Source organism: Phaenicophaeus curvirostris, chromosome 24 (genome assembly GCF_032191515.1).
Source record: "Phaenicophaeus curvirostris isolate KB17595 chromosome 24, BPBGC_Pcur_1.0, whole genome shotgun sequence".
In the NCBI taxonomy this organism is placed as follows: Eukaryota; Metazoa; Chordata; class Aves; order Cuculiformes; family Cuculidae; genus Phaenicophaeus; species Phaenicophaeus curvirostris.
In genome coordinates, this window is record NC_091415.1 from 5058727 (window position 1) to 5074198 (window position 15472).

General features: G+C 55.1%; 2 protein-coding genes across 5 annotated transcripts in view; both read right to left on the reverse strand.

The window, feature by feature from the left end:
* Positions 1-15472, reverse strand: part of C24H6orf89 (chromosome 24 C6orf89 homolog) — a 146870-nt gene that overhangs the window by 48036 nt on the left and 83362 nt on the right. The window lies entirely within an intron of this gene.
* Positions 3480-14131, reverse strand: FGD2 (FYVE, RhoGEF and PH domain containing 2). Of its 3 annotated transcripts, none has more exons than XM_069875665.1 (16): positions 14022-14131; positions 11435-11693; positions 10695-10775; positions 10076-10224; positions 9506-9662; positions 9241-9379; positions 8660-8718; positions 8124-8270; positions 7645-7737; positions 7240-7319; positions 7095-7125; positions 6895-6987; positions 6548-6673; positions 4823-4969; positions 3913-4056; positions 3480-3782 (listed from the first exon to the last, which is right to left on the reverse strand). In XM_069875665.1, exons 1-16 carry the CDS (start codon positions 14084-14086, stop codon positions 3558-3560), a joined length of 1995 nt encoding a protein of 664 aa, XP_069731766.1. In that variant the 5' UTR covers positions 14087-14131; the 3' UTR covers positions 3480-3557. The 3 variants fall into 3 exon arrangements, with proteins under 3 accessions (XP_069731766.1, XP_069731764.1, XP_069731765.1); XM_069875663.1 differs by having other exon boundaries at positions 9241-9376; positions 14022-14107; XM_069875664.1 differs by lacking the exon at positions 8124-8270 and having other exon boundaries at positions 14022-14107.

Consider the following 15472-nt stretch of genomic DNA (forward strand, 5'->3'; position numbering starts at 1 on the left):
CCTGGCTTTTCCAGGGGTTCTGGGGTTCCCCCTTCTCACGAGGCGATGGAGAGGGGTGAGGGCGGGTTTGGAGTCTCGGAAACCCCGTGATGTTTGCAAACAGCCCCCGTGGGCAGGGACACCTCCCACTGGGTCAGGGGCTCCAAGCCCCATCCAACCTGAACCCCTCCAGGGATGGGGCAGCCACCACTGCTCTGGGCAAGAGAAGAGTTGGGGCTGGTCAGCCTCATACTGGGTGGCACCCCAGGGGGAAATTGCTCTGACAGGGCTCCTCTCCCCTTTCCTTGATGGTATCTCTTAAGTTGGAGACGATAAAGCCATGATGGTTTGCCCTTTCCTTGGATGGGCCGAACTGGGTAGATTAAGGAAGAAGAATGATGCTCAGAGCTTCCTCCTGGCTCCACAAGGCCCCCTAGAACAACTGTGGCTCTGGTTCATCTTTGCTCCCCATCCTTTCCCTGAGTGTTTTCTGCCTTGGCAGTATGGAGCTCTGCCTCGCTTCCCTTTCACAGCTTTAAATTGGAAAGATTTAGATTAGATGTTAGGAAGAAATTCTTCACAATGAGGGTGGGGAGGCCCTGGCCCAGGTTGCCCAGAGCAGGGGTGGCTGCCCCATCCCTGGAGGGGTTCAAGGCCAGGCTGGATGGGGCTTGGAGCCCCTGATCCAGTGGGAGGTGTCCCTGCCCGTGGCAGGGGTGCAACTGGAGGAGCTCTGAGGTCTCATCCATCCCGAACCATTCCATGATTCTGTGATTCCCTCCTTCCTCTCCGTGGACCTGTTCAGCCTGCGACACCCCTCCATCCCACGGCTCCGAAGCGGCAACTTCAGCCTGGGCAACATTTTTGGGGAGCTAAAGTGGATGCAGAGAGAGAAATGTGGGTCTGCAGCCTGCAGAGCTGCTTGAAACAACCCGAGGTGCTAGTTATGCTGCCGAGGGAGAGGAAAATTGCTCTGTGTCTCCTCAGCTTTGCTGCCCTGCACCAGCACAGCATCACCACCCTGTGTGGGCTCAGTCTTGTCCCAGAGCATCTGCCCCCCAGAAAACGGGTGACCTAGAGAGATGTGTGGATGGATGGTGCCTAGGGGGAGGATGGGGTGTAAGGAAAGTCTGGGAAGAGCAGGATGGGGTGCAGAGAAAATCTGGGAAGGGCAGGAGTGCATGGGGTCGCAGTCTGGGGGTGTCTGTGGTTATGGGGTACCCCCACACCATGGGATTCATGACTCTGAGGCCAGGAGTGGTGACAGCCTGGGAGAGGGATGTCCTGAATCCAGCAGGAGTGTCCCTGAAGGAGAGCTACGAGCCGCCTTTCTGCTGGCTGGTTACAGAGAAGGTGATGTGGGGCCCTGGTGACAACCCCAGTGAACCGTCTGGAAAATAAACCTCCCCCAAAAAGCTCCTTGGGGTGCCCGCAGGTGGGATGTATCCCCGCAGTCCCAATTTCCCAGCCCCTTTCCCAGCCCCGAGCATCCCCGGCGCTGGGAGGACAAGGACGGGCTAGCGCTGCCCTCTGGTGGCCACCAGCCCCCCAAGGGTGCCGCACCCGCCCCGTCCCGCGTGGGGACCCACCAGGGACCCCGAGGAAGCCTGCAGGTGACACTGAGCTGGGTGCGACAGTCGCTCTGCTGGAGGGCAGGAAGGATCTGCAGAGCCTGGCCAGGCTGGATCCACGGGGAAGGTCAACGGGATGGGGATCCACCAGGCTCCGTGTCAGGTCCCACACTTGGGTCACAACAACCCCACGCAGCGCTCCGGGCTTGGGGAAGGGCGGCTGGAAATTGGAGGAAAAGGACCTGGGGTGCTGGTTTTCCTTTCACACTGTGCCTCCTGTGCCAAGCTCTTGGGTTTGGGGCACAACCACCCTACACTGTGCTACAGACTAGGAGAAGTCTGGCTGGAAACTGCCTGGAGGAGAGGGACCTGGGGTTGTTGGTTGACAGCGACTGACCATGAGCCAGCAGGGGCCCAGGTGGCCAAGAAGGCCAATGGCATCTTGGCTTGGATCAGAAACGGTGTGGCCAGCAGGTCCAGGGAGGTTCTTCTCCCTCTGGACTCGGCACTGGGGAGACCAAACCTCAAATCCTGTGTTCAGTTCTGGGCCCCTCACCACAAGATGGATGTTGAGGCTCTGGAGCGAGTCCAGAGAAGAGCAACGAGGCTGGGGAAGGGGCTGGAGAACAGGCCTAATGATGAACGGCTGAGAGAGCTGGGGGTGTTTAGCCTGGAGAAGAGGAGGCTGAGGGGAGACCTCATTGCTCTCTGCAACTCCCTGAGAGGAGGTTGTGGAGAGAAGGGAGCTGGGCTCTTCTCCCAAGGGACAGGGGACAGGACGAGAGGGAATGGCCTCAAGCTCCACCAGGGGAGGTTCACGCTGGACATTAGGAAAAAATATTTCACAGAAAGGGTGATTGGTCCCTGGCAGAGGCTGCCCAGGGAGGGGGTTGAGTCCCCTTCCCTGGAGGGGTTTAAGGGACGGGTGGACAAGGTGCTGAGGGACATGGTTTACAGAATCACAGAATCACAGAAAAACCAGTTGGAAGAGACCCACCGGATCATCGAGTCCAACCATTCCTATCAAACACTAAACCCTACCCCTTAGCACCTCGTCCACCCATTTAGTGATTGATGGGAATGGTTGGACTCGATGATCCGGTGGGTCTTTTCCAACCTGGTGATTCTATGATTCCTTCACCCTCTGGGATGCAGTCAGACCATGTTTTTTAAGCATCATCCCCTCATCATTAGGGTTTTACACATATGAAGGCTTTGTGAAGGACACAGGGGTGGTTGTCATCCGTGGCTGAACACAAGCCAGCAGTGGCCCAGGTGGCCAAGAAGGCCACCAGCATCCTGGCTTGGATCAGCCATAGGGTGGCCAGCAGGAGCAGGGAAAATGGATCGACCCCTGGACTCGGTGCTGGAGGCTGCACCTTGAATCCTGGGTTCAGTTTTGGCCCCTCACTCCACGAAGGACATTGAGGGGCTGGAGCGTGTCTGGAGAAGGGGAACGCTGTGGAGGGTCTGGAGAACAGCAGTTCTAGGAGTGGCTGAGGGACCTGGGGGTGTACAGTCTGGAGGAGAGGAGGCTGAGGGGAGACCTCATTGCTCTCTACAGCTCCAGAAAGGAGGTTGGAGCCAGGCAGGTGCTGGTCTCTCCTCCGAAGTAACAAAGGACAGGATGAAAGCAAACATCCTCAAGTTGCACCAGGAGAGGTTTAGATTGGATAGTGGGAAAAAATTCTTCACCAAAAGGATTTTCAGGGAATGGCAGAGGCTGCCCAGGGCAGTGCTGGAGTCCCCATCCCTAGAGAGATTTAAAAGATGTGGATGTGGTGCTTACGGACATAGTTTAGAGATGAACTTGGCAGTGTGAGGTGTACCCTAAAGGTCTTTTCCAACCTCAGTGACTGTGATTCTGAGGGAGGGGAAGGGGGATCTGGCTTGCTTTTTTCATGATAAAAATGCAGAGAGGTCGGGGATCCACCTGAGGCTGCCCATGAGCAGGATGGGCACGGGGTGGTTTGACCCACCAGGCAGCTCAAGGAGGTGGGCACGGCCTCATTCTGCTTCGTCGCAGGAGTCTGCATCCTCCTCCGGGTGTGTGATCCCCGCGGCGGAGCGTGCCATGGCCTTCATCCAGCGCAGTTTCAGCTCCTGGGTGTCGGCCACAAAGGTGTAGACCTGCCGGGACTGCACCAGTTGGAAGAGGTGTCGGGAGTTACCCTGGGCAAGGTCCTTCACCTGGTAGCCCAGAAGCGGGATGGAGGTGTGAGCTCGGACGTCCTGCCAAGAGCAGACACAGTGGTTGAAGGCAAGGGATGGGCACGCTGGGAACTTGGATGGGCTCTTGGATGGGCTCTTGGCTGGGCTCTTGGCTGGACACCCTTGCAGATGGAGCCGAGCCCGGCCTTACCTGGGGGGCCGCATAGATGTAGAGCACGAGGGGATCATCCTGCGGGATCACAAACCAGCCCCGCATGCCCCCCTTGCCATTCTTGTCCAGCAGGTGCAGGAAACTGCACAGCAAACTCTTGCCTGATACCTCTGCGGCTTCCTTCTGCCAAAAAAAACACCAACAAACAAATCCCTAAATTCCGTGTGGGAGGCAGAAAGGACACTGAGCGAAGGTCACCTCCTGGGTAATTCCCTGTCTGCTCAATAACCCCTCAAGCCAGGGGCAGGTGAGGGGTGGTCCTGGCTGTGAGGGTCCTGATGAGATGCCGTGGCAGAGGGAGCCTTGCATGCCTGGTCCCAAGGCTCACAGAGCAGCTTGGCACATCCACCAGCCTCACAATCTGCAGGGAGCGACTCCCACCCTTACAGCTGTTGTCACAGCCAGGGTGGACTGTGAGGCTGGGGACCAGGATGGGTGGTAGAGCTCAGAGGAATCAAAGAATCATCAAATCATAGAATGGTTTGGGCTGGAAGGGACCTCAATGCCCATCCAGTTCCACCCCAGCCACGGGCAGGGACACCTCCCACTGGATCAGGGGCTCCAAGCCCCATCCAACCTGGCTTTGAACCTCTCCAGGGATGGGGCAACCACAGCTTCCCTGGGCAACCTGGGCCAGGGCCTCCCCGCTCTTGCAGGAAAACATTTCTTCCTAAGATCTCATCTCAGTCTCCCCTCTTTCAGCTGAAAACCGTTCCCCCTCATCCTATCCCTGCACTCCCTGATCCTTCCCTGGAGCCCCTTTCAGCATTGGAAGCTGCTCTAAGATCTCGCTCGAGCCTTCTCTTCCCCAGGCTGAACAACCCAAACTCTCTGCTCCAGGAAGAGGGATAGAGGAGCAGGGCAAGGGAAGGACAGGGGCAGAGCTCACCTCCAGGATGCCTTTGTGCTTCCCCTCCCGGTCCTCGGGCAACACATGGCCTGTCAGGAAAACGTAACACTCCTGGCACACACGGTTCAGGCGGTTCCCGTCGTACTGCAGCTCAGCCTTGTAGTCAGAACAGCGAGCGCACACCACCTGCAACCATCAGACAGGGGCACCAGTGGGACTGGGGCAGGGCTGGGGGACCCAGGGACAATTCCATAGGGACCTGAGTGGCAGGAGCAGCTCTGAGCCAGGGGAAAGGGGTACAAGGTGTTAGGAGAGGCGCACTCCTGCCCTGGCAGCCGCCTGAGCAAGCTGGTCAGGATGGAGACAATCATAGAATCATAGAATCACCAGGTTGGAAGACACTCACCACATCATCGAGTCCAACCATTCCTGTCAAACACTAAACCATGTCCCTCAGCACCTCGTCCACCTGTCCCTTAAACCCCTCCAGGGAAGGGGACTCAACCCCCTCCCTGGGCAGCCTCTGCCAGTGCCCAGTGACCCTTTCTGTGAAAAATTATTTCCTAATGTCCAGCCTGAACCTCCCCTGGCAGAGCTTGAGGCCATTCCCTCTCGTCCTGTCCCCTGTCCCTTGGGAGAAGAGCCCAGCTCCCTCCTCTCCACAACCTCCTCTCAGGTAGTTGGAGAGAGCAATGAGGTCTCCCCTCAGCCTCCTCTTCTCCAGGCTAAACACCCCCAGCTCTCTCAGCCGTTCCTCATCAGGCCTGTTCTCCAGCCCCCTCACCAGCTTCGTTGCTCTTCTCTGGACTCGCTCCAGAGCCTCAACATCCTTCTTGTGGTGAGGGGCCCACAACTGAACACAGGATTCGAGGTTTGGTCTCACCAGTGCCGAGTCCAGAGGGAGAAGAACCTCCCTGGCCCTGCTGGCCACGCCGTTTCTGATCCAAGCCAAGATGCCATTGGCCTTCTTGGCCACCTGGGCCCCTGCTGGCTCATGGTCAGTCGCTGTCAACCAACACCCCCAGGTCCCTCTCCTCCAGGCAGTTTCCAGCCAGACTTCTCCTAGTCTGGAGCTGCCCAGGGTTGTTGTGACCCAAGTGCAGGACCTGGCATTTGGCCTTGTTAAACCTCATCCCGTTGGTCTCAGCCCATGGATCCAGCCTGTTCAGATCCCTTTGGAGCCTCCCGACCCTCCAGCAGATCAACACTTCCACCCAGCTTAGTGTCATCTGCAAACTTGCTAAGGAAGCACTCGATGCCTTCATCCAGATCATTGATAAAGACATTGAACAGGGCTGGACCCAGCCCTGAGCCCTGGGGAACCCCACTTGTCACTGGCCTCCAGCTGGAGTTAACTCCATTTCCCACCACTCTCTGGGCCCGGCCAGCCAACCAGTTTTCCACACAGGAGAGTGTGCGCCTGGCCAGGCCAGAGGTGACAGTTTCCGAAGCAGAATGCTGTGAGAAACTGTGTCAAAGGCTTTGCTGAAGTCCAGGAAGATACATCCACAGCCTTTCCCTCATCCAGCAGCTGAGTCACTTTGTCATAGAAGGCGATCAGGTTAGTTTGGCAAGACCTGCCTTTTGTGAACCCGTGTTGACTGGGCCTGATCACCCGGTTCTCTTGCATGTGCTTCACTCAAGATCACATGCTCCATGACTTTCCCTGGCACTGAGGTCAGACTGACAGGCCTGTAGTTCCCTGGATCCTCCAGGGAAGAAGGGGGGGACAGGGAAGAAGAGAGGGGGGACAGGGAGACTCACGTATCCGCAAGCTCGACAGTGGTGTCTTCGGCGCGTGATGGCATTGAAGGGCTCCTTGCAGCGCATGCACATGGTCACCAGGTTGTCCCGCACCCACTGTGGAGCTCGGCGGCCCAGCTGCTCTGTCTGAGGGCAGAAATGGCATTGCTGGGGCCGGCTAGCCATGCTCCAAGTGGTCCCAGCCTTGCTGCTCTTGCCCCTTGCCCTCCTTAGCTCTTCTCCCCATCCACAGCCTCCTTCAACTCTCTTTAGGTAGAGAAACTGAGGCACAGCAAGGTGGGCTCTCCCTGAGCTTCCGTACAGCGCAGTGCTAGAGAGGCAGGACACAGGGGGAGCAGGAGGGTTACCTTCAGCGCAGGAGTTTCCATCTCCAGCCCCTGCACCACTGTCTTAAAGGTCTCGCTCCTCTTCTCCTTCCTGTCAATGGTATCTTGGAAGGCCTAGAAGGGAAGGCAGGGCTGGAGAGGCCATCGAGAAGCTGCCCCTGACACAGGGCATCCAGCTGGGGTGAGTCAGATGTGCCGCCTCTCCCAGCACTTGGTGGTACCTTGATCCAGGCAGCCATCTCCTCCCCAGACCTGAACAGAAAGGGAGACAGATAAGCTGAAAGGGAGATGGATAAGCCACTGTCCCTCCTCCCCACGGGTCTACAGGATGGTCACCTTTCCCCTTACGGTCACCTTTCCCCTTACCTGGCCTGCAGCTCCAGTGTCCGCTGCTTTCCCGAGACCAGGAAGGTGTGAGGGAATTGCGTGTCATTCAGCTCCTGCACCTGAGAGAGACCAACAAAAGAATTTGGAACAGTTGAACTGACATCCAGCACATGGAGACCTTCGTCAGTGATGTGGGGGATAGGGACTTTCCTCCGGTACAAGCCCTTCAGCCTCTCAACTTCTACATGCACAAGTTTTCACTACAATTTCACAGGATCGGAGCTTATCAACCAGTCCTCCTCACCCATAAAACCACCCCCGGCTCCAGCTCCTCCCTCCTTTCCAAGGAGGTGTGGGCCAGCAGCCACATCCCACCCCAAAGCAGGGTCTGTTCTGGAGAAGCCAGGGCCTGGGGGAAGCAGAAAGAGAAGGTGCCTGTCTGACCTTCATGCCATCCACATCGATTCGGAGGTGGACCTGGAACTCAGCGCCCACCTGGATGACCTTGGGCACGCAGTAGAGCAGCATGTTGTTGAACTGGGCAGTGAGGAGAAGAAAAGGGTTGGTTGGAGCCCAGCATGTGTCTGCTCAGAGCTGGGCGCTTCCCAGGGATCTAGGGTCCTTCACTGCCCTGGGCTGAGCTGATCCTTGGGAAGGATCCAGCCTACAAAGTGACTCCTTCTGCCCCAGCCCTCTCCCACCCTGCAAAGGTGAAGCCACCTGGGAGCACAACACCCTCCAAGGGCTGCTGTGCCCAGGGGATGAACAGGATCCCAGCTACCTTCTACACAGGGCGCCCTGCACAGCTCTTAATTTGTCCCCTCTGTATAGAGATGACCCAGCAACCCCAGGCTGTGCTGCCCCTCTTCCCATTCCTACACTGTCTGCTCCCTGCCCCTTCCCCTGAGCATCCCAGCTCCCACCAGGAACAGGTACTTCTCCGATGTGCTGTTGTTGCGGGTGGAGACTTTATGGATTGGCCCCTCTTTGATCAGCTCGTTTGAGGGATCCACAATGTCATCCTCAAGGCCCAGCCGCTGATAGACCGCCCAGAGGTTCTGCAGACGCTCCTGGGGGAAGCAGAGGGACCTGTTTCTGTAAGGGAGCTCAGCAGCCACAACCTCATCACGCCTGGGACCCCTCCATCCCCACCTCCCAAGCCAGCTGCTGGGTACCAGGAGAGGTGGCACTGATCTTCGAGGGCATCTCCCAGCCTCGAAACAGCCAGTCATTTCACAGCTGATATTACAGACATGACTTCCCCAGGCTTGGGGTGATGGGATCAGGCATCAAGAGCAGGGTCTGACCTCCTCTGCTGAACTCACAATGCTCCTGCGATGTCCAGGGCAGAGCTGTGCTCACCCAGCAAGGAGGCCACAAGGAAATCACAGAATTTCCAACTCCACTAACATGGGAAGGGACACCTGAAAAATCACTGCCCGTTGGGACAGGCACTCACCATCTCAGCGATAGCCGCATTTGAATGCTTGGCCACCATGAAAATCATCTCCAGGGCCCCTGCAATGAGAAGAGAAAGGGTGGGGGTTAAATTCTTTCTAGGGAGCTGTGGGAGAAAACCCCTGGGTCTCTAGTCAGGCGGCTGCTGCCCTCCCCAGGACACAACCTGAACGGCTCTGCAAGCACCTGGGTTCAGTCGGACTGCGTGATGTGGCCTGGCCAGGTCCTGGGGGGACAGACAGTTGCGAATTTATCGCTCCATCCCAGCAGGACTGGGAGCTGCTTTGATTCATAGGGGTCTAATAGCATCCCTGGTCACTATGAGTGTCCCTGGGGGACGCTCTGGAGGGACTGTCCTTATCCTGAAATACTACCCATGTTTCCCACTGACCTCTACAGTCCCTGAAAGGGCAGATTAATCCCTCTCCCTGCTAGAAAAGGGTCAGATAGAGGTTTATCCAAGAGCACAGGGCAGCTGGTGAGAGAACCCAGGTATCCTGATGCCTGATCAGGGGCTGTCACTTCCCTGACAAATCCACCATCCTGGTCCCCGCAGCAGGGAAAGCCACTTGGAGCCCTTACTCTCTGCATCGTCCCGATCTGGGGACTCAGGTGGTAGTTTTCGGACATAATCTTTCAGGAGGAGTTCATAGCGTGGGATCCTCTGCACAGGTTCCAGCATGTGGTGCTGCAGCGTAAGGTTAGCGCAGACCTTCCTCTTCTAGGGGAAAGACACCAGGCATGGAGAAACAGTGACCCAAGCAGCATCCATCCTCTGCTGCTTCTCCCTTGGGGGGAGATTTTGGGAAGCGTTGCTGCGGTCCCAAACCCTGCTGTGGCCCATTACCTGGATGTCAGCAATGAGGTCCTGGAATGGCAAGGATTTCTCTGACCAGACGGTGATGAGCTCTACAGCCTTATCAAAGTTCTTGACATATTCACCATACATCTTGAGGAATGGCGCAAGCTTCTGGATCACATCCCCAATCCGTGGGTTGCAGCTCCTGTGGGAGGGAACCAGAGACCAGCAGCTTCCTCAGTCCAGTGGGGCAGACACACAGTGAGGGATAAAGGGAAGGGATGGCTTGCACAGGTTGGAGGACAGAGATTTTTATCACTGCAATCTGCTGCATCCCCATACAACTTCCCACTCTCCAGAACGGGAATGTTTCCAGCTGGTAGCCATCCTGGGCTGTTCACGACTGGCCACAACATTAGAACACCTGAGATGTCACCCTCCTTCTCAAAACACCCTGGTGTGGGCTTGGGGTGTTTTAAGGAAGTGCTTTCCAGCACAAAAAACATATGGAGGAAAAGAGGCAGAGCTCCCTGGTCCTTTTGGGAGACCAAATCCACCACAGCTCCCCTATTCTGGCAAAGCAACCCAGGCATCCTGCCCTCCCTTCCTGCAGCTCACCAATCCTCCATGCGCTTCTGCAGTTCTGGCAGGAAGAACTTGGCATGGAACTGGTAGATTGAGGAGATGTTAGAGAAGATCATTTTCACCACCTCCTCCGGGACTGTCTTCCCGTTTCTGGCTTCTTCCATCAATTCCGTATAGAATACCTAGAAGAAAGAAGGGGTGAATAAAAAAGGGTCAGAAAGAAGCTTTCCCTCCATGAGACTGGCAGATTGCCCAGTGAAAAGGCTTGACTGTGCAGGAGGGAAATCCCAGGGCCCAAGAGAGAATCAGGGAGGATGGAAATCTTTTGTGGGATAAAGGTACTTCTTGGAGTTTTGGGGTGTAGGAAAGGCAAAGGCCAGATCCATTCTCTGAGCAGGAAGACCAGCAGCTCAGTGTGGATCTCATGTGCACAGCTCCACTCTCTCCAAAACATCCAGGAAACACTCTAGTCTGTGCATACCCTGAAGTGAGCCCAGGCACTGGCACAGGGTCCAAGTTCAGACCAAGGAGCACAGGGAAACTGGTGAGAGTGGGTCTGTGTGTGGGGTGCACAAACCATCCTGATGAAGACAGATGGCAGCAGGGTTATCGCTTCCCAGGCTTGTGTGGGCTCCTCTGATCCCCAGCTCACCTGGTCGAGAAGGTGGAGGCGGTTAACATAAGCCTGCTCTGTCTCTAGCAGCTCCAGAGCAATTTTCTTTTCCTCTGGTTCCTGCATGGGGAGAAGGACTCAGTCTCATGGGTTGTGATGCAAGCTTTCCCCAGCAGCCTGAGGGGACGCAGCTCTGCTCCCCAGTGTTTACGGCCCATGTCAAACTAGACCTTGGGCCAGGTGAGGGCAAAGGAAAGCCCTCAACAAAGCATGTGGTAACAAACGAAGGTGAAAACAGCATTTTTGAGGCTGTCAGGAAGACTGGCTCACACAGAATTATAGAATCACAGAATCATTAAAGTTGGAAAAGACCTCTAAGCTCATCCAGTCTGTCAGCCCAACATCACTGTGCCTGCTAAACCATGTCCCCAAGTGCCATAGCACATAGTTTTTGAACCCCTGCAGGGATGGAGACTCCACCACTGTCCCAGGCAGCCTCTCCTGGTTCTTTACCACTCTTTCAGTAAAGACTTTTTTCTTAATATCCAATCTAAGCCTCCCCGGCACAACTTGAGGCCACTTCCTCTCATCCTATTGCTTGTTGCTTGGGAGAAGATCCAACTGTGGGGAATTTGTGTCTAAAGAACCTGGGAAAGTTCCACTTGTCTGTGACCCCATGCACCAGCCCTCACAGAGTAGGGACTTGCTCAGGCCCAGCAGAGACCTCAGCTCACATCCAGCTCACATGACTCCCTGCCTGAGCCACCTCCAGAACTTACCTTGCTGCCAGGCCCCAGGTCTGTGTCCTGCTGCCTCCTCCAGTTGTCCTCACTGATTTTGTGTCGGAAAGAACGGAGGCATTTGAAGCTGAGCCCCTGCCGCCCCTGCTGTTTTTCCTTCTCTTGCTTTGCATGGTACCTTGCAGCTGTCTGGGAGAGGCTTTGGCTGGCAGGGGATGCTGGAAGCTGGTGGGGCTGGTTGCTTGCTGTCGTCTGGCCCTGCAGAGCCTGCTTGCCCCTCCAGGCCAATTTGCCGGTCCTGATGTGGAGGAATCAGCGTGATCAGCTCGCCCATTTCCTCAGAACACCATTGCCCACTCAGTTCCCAGGCCCACGTCAAGGCCACCATCCTTGGATGAAGAAGGCAAAACACAGCAGCACCCCAGCACGGATGCTGCTTTGCTCCACTACAACCCTGTTGATACAAACCAGGCTCTGAAGGCCCTCACGTTCAGCACGGAGGCCAGGATCGAGCCCCTCTTCTCCCAGTGCCTCCTGCTGATGTGACCAGTCCCCGTCCTGCTCTAAAAAAAGCACGATGCTGCTCTTTATCCCACCCACAGCCATTTATTCCCCGAAGCACAGCTCTGCCCTTTGTGGCGCTGGTCCAGCTCAGGCTTTCTGCCACGGAGCCAAAGCAGGAGGCCAGTAGCCTTGGGCATGAGGCTTTAAAAGCCAAATAGCCAAGAGGTGTCAGTCCAGAGGAGGGCTTGCATAGATGGTTTTGCAGAGGGGTAGTTTGCTGGTTGTTTTCTCTCTTCCCTTTTCTGACCAAGACAAGGAAAATAGGTTCAGAGCAGGCATGAGGGAGAAGCCACACAGGGCACAGGTGAGAGCGAGAGAGTTGTCTGTCATCCCAGAGCTGGTCTCTGTGTTAAATCGCTCAGGGCAGAAACTCCAAAGACACCCATCAGTGGCCTGCAGACAGGAGTGGGATGGGTAGGAGGGGAAAACTGGGAGGATAATGGACACAAAACCGCAAAGTTGAGGACAGGAGATGAGTTGAGTGCCAGACACTCGTCTGGAGAGGATGACAGGTCCATCTGCATGCTGAGAGTCATAGAATCCCTAGGCTGGAAAAGACTTTTGAGATAATCAACTCCAACCGTAACTGTTCGCTACTAAATCATATCCCCAAGCACCTCATCTACTGGTCTTTTAAACCCCTCCAGGGATGGGGGGACTCCACCACCCCCTTGGGCAGCCTCTGCCAGTGCCTGAGAATCCTTTCCGTGAAGAAATTTTTCCTAACATCCAATCTGAACTTCCTCTGATGCAGCTTAAGCATCTCTGTGAGCTCAGGAGTGCATCCTCAGCCGTGCACACATCCCCTCTTGTCCATGGCAGCTGGCGTGACCTTTCACGTGATGGAGAGGCTTCGGCTGTCCCTCTCGATGCCTCCCAGACCTGTGCTAGTGTAACCCCCGAGCAGAGATCCAAGAGGGAACTTCTCTCTTTCTGTTTGTGCTGACTTGGGCTGAATCGCTTTCTGTTCCAGAAAACTCATTTCCAGGTTCCCTAGCTTCCTCCAAAAGTGGTTAAGTTACTTTTAATTCCTCTAAATCAAGCCCATGCTTCACAATAAACAACAAGCAACACTGCAGCAGTGAAATGGAGGGAGATCAAAAGCCACAAACGGTTTCAATGCAGCAACATCACAGGCCAAATCTCGATTGTGGGACCACAGGGATAACCACGCTGCTCTGGAACCACCCAGAGCACGAAACCCGGGGCAAAGCACATAGCGGAGAAGCAGGAGAAGTTCTTGGAGTGGAAGGAAATCTCATGCCTGACCATCTTTAGGAAATACTGTAAAACTCATCTGCCCAACCCCCTGGCCTCGCTAAGGCCAACTGAGGGCACCTCACTGATACAAGGAGGGGCAAGATCCAGCATCCTGATCCAACAGGTGGGGAAACTGAGGCACAGACCACAATGACTTAGCCCAAACCTCAGAATCACTTCTACACAGGGGCAAGGCAGATCCCCTCACTCTGACCTGGGCACATGTTGTCTGTGGGTCGCAGCTCGTGCTCCAAGTGAAGGTGCTGTTTTATGGAGCTGCCGTGCAGCCCAAAAGAAACTTGGTCTTCCACTTAACACAATCCTTTCTCTTCCCTTTCCTAGGAGCTACGTCTCTGCAAACAGCTGGATAGTGTGAGGCTGGTGCCCCAGGTTTGGATCCTCCCAGACACTTGGATCCTCCAGCAGTTAATTCCCAGTGAAGACCCCTGCCTACATATTTGCAAACCAGAATTCTTTTTCCCTAGCAGCACAGGGCAAAGCATCCACCAGCCAGGCTTGGCTGCAAAGGTGCTGAGTGCGGAGGGAACAAGCGTGCCGCAACCTAACCCCGAGCCAGGCACAGAAACCTCCAGTCAGTCACATCCCACTGAGGTTTTCCAACATCTGTCCATGACCCACAGCAGGAGGAAGACACCCAGGCAGATCCGAGTGCTGAAGAAAAGCAAATAACTCAGCCTCCCCACAGCCTCCAAACCACCACCACTGTGGGTTTCTTCCTTCCGAACCCCACGCCACATGGAGCCTTAACACACCCGCAGTGCCCAGGATGCTCCCCCCTTACCCGTGTTCCTCAAACACAGCCACCAGGCTCAACACGCTCCGCTGGTTGTCCCCGTTTCCTTCCATGGTACCAGCTACTGCAGCTGGGAGCAGATCCTGGCTGTAAAGGGGCTGTAAAGGAGCTGCAGGGCTGGGTACTGATGGCTGTGACTCCCTTCTTCTCTCCCCCTCTCCGCTCCAAGGTGTTTCTGGGACCCAGGATGTTGTATGGAGAGGAGGATTTGCAGAAGGCAAAGACCACCTGCTGTCCTTACTGTGGTAGATGAACTTGTCTCTGGGTTGGCCTCAAAAGAGGAAGCGCAGAAGGTTGCAAGTAGGAGAAAGGTTCCACCAAACCTGGAGAACCTCCCACTGGGAATTTGTTCAGCTCACAGCAGAGGTGCTCCAGCCCTTGGATCATCTCCGTGGCTTCTTCTGGTCCTGCTCCAACAGCTCCGTGTCCTTCCTGTGCTGAGGGCTCCAGAGCTGGACACAGGGCTCCAGGTTTGGTCTCACCAGAGCAGAGCAGAGGGGCAGAATCCCCTCCCTCGCCTGCTGCTCCCACTGCTCTGGATGCAGCCCAGTACACAGTTGCTTTCTGGGCTAAAAGCACACATTGCTGGATCATGTTGAGCTTCTCATCCCCCAGCACCCCAAGTCCTTCTCCTCAGGGCTGCTCCAAATCCATTCTCCCACCCAGCCTCGATTTGTGCTTGGGATTGCCCCAACACAGGTGTAGGACCTGGAGGTTTTGTTACTGTGTTTTATTCAAGTGCCTTGGTGTAAATCCTGATTCCCCAACAGACCGACAGCTGTCTTCAGGATTACCAGGAACTGCTCCCACTGAGCAACGTTTTGCCCCCAGACTGGATACCTCCTACTGACATTAAAAAATGCTGCACACACAAACTGAAATTATGGCGCGGCTGCACACTCTTCTCTGAAGTTATTAAATATACAAAACAATAGAAAAAATCAGCTAGAAAACTTCTTTTTAGAGGGCTCCATATAAGCCCTCTTGCCTCCTGTTGATTACTATTTAAAACAACATTACCATATTCAGGGCTGATTTGCATTTGTTAGAAAGAGCCTTTTTAAACCTGAATGCTGCTGGGTCTCTGTTTCCTTCACAAACAATAGCAATGCTGCTCATTTCATCTATTATTGCTAGACTGTTGATCATTTTGGGAGATGATTGGAATGCCTGTTGCTATGTTGCTCAAAGTGAAGTCAAACGGTGTCTTTACGGAGACAGAATACATTCTCAGCAAGGCCATGAAAAATGAAGCTTAAAATTCATAATGCACTTAACTTATATAAAGGCAAGGACATTGGAACTGGAGGAGCCTGGAGAAGAGAAGGCTCCAAGGAGATCTTGTAGCAACCTTCCAGTCCCTGAAGGGGCTACAAAAAAAGCTGGAGAGGGGCTGTTCACAAAGGCTTGGAGTGATAGGACGAGGGGGAACGGTTATG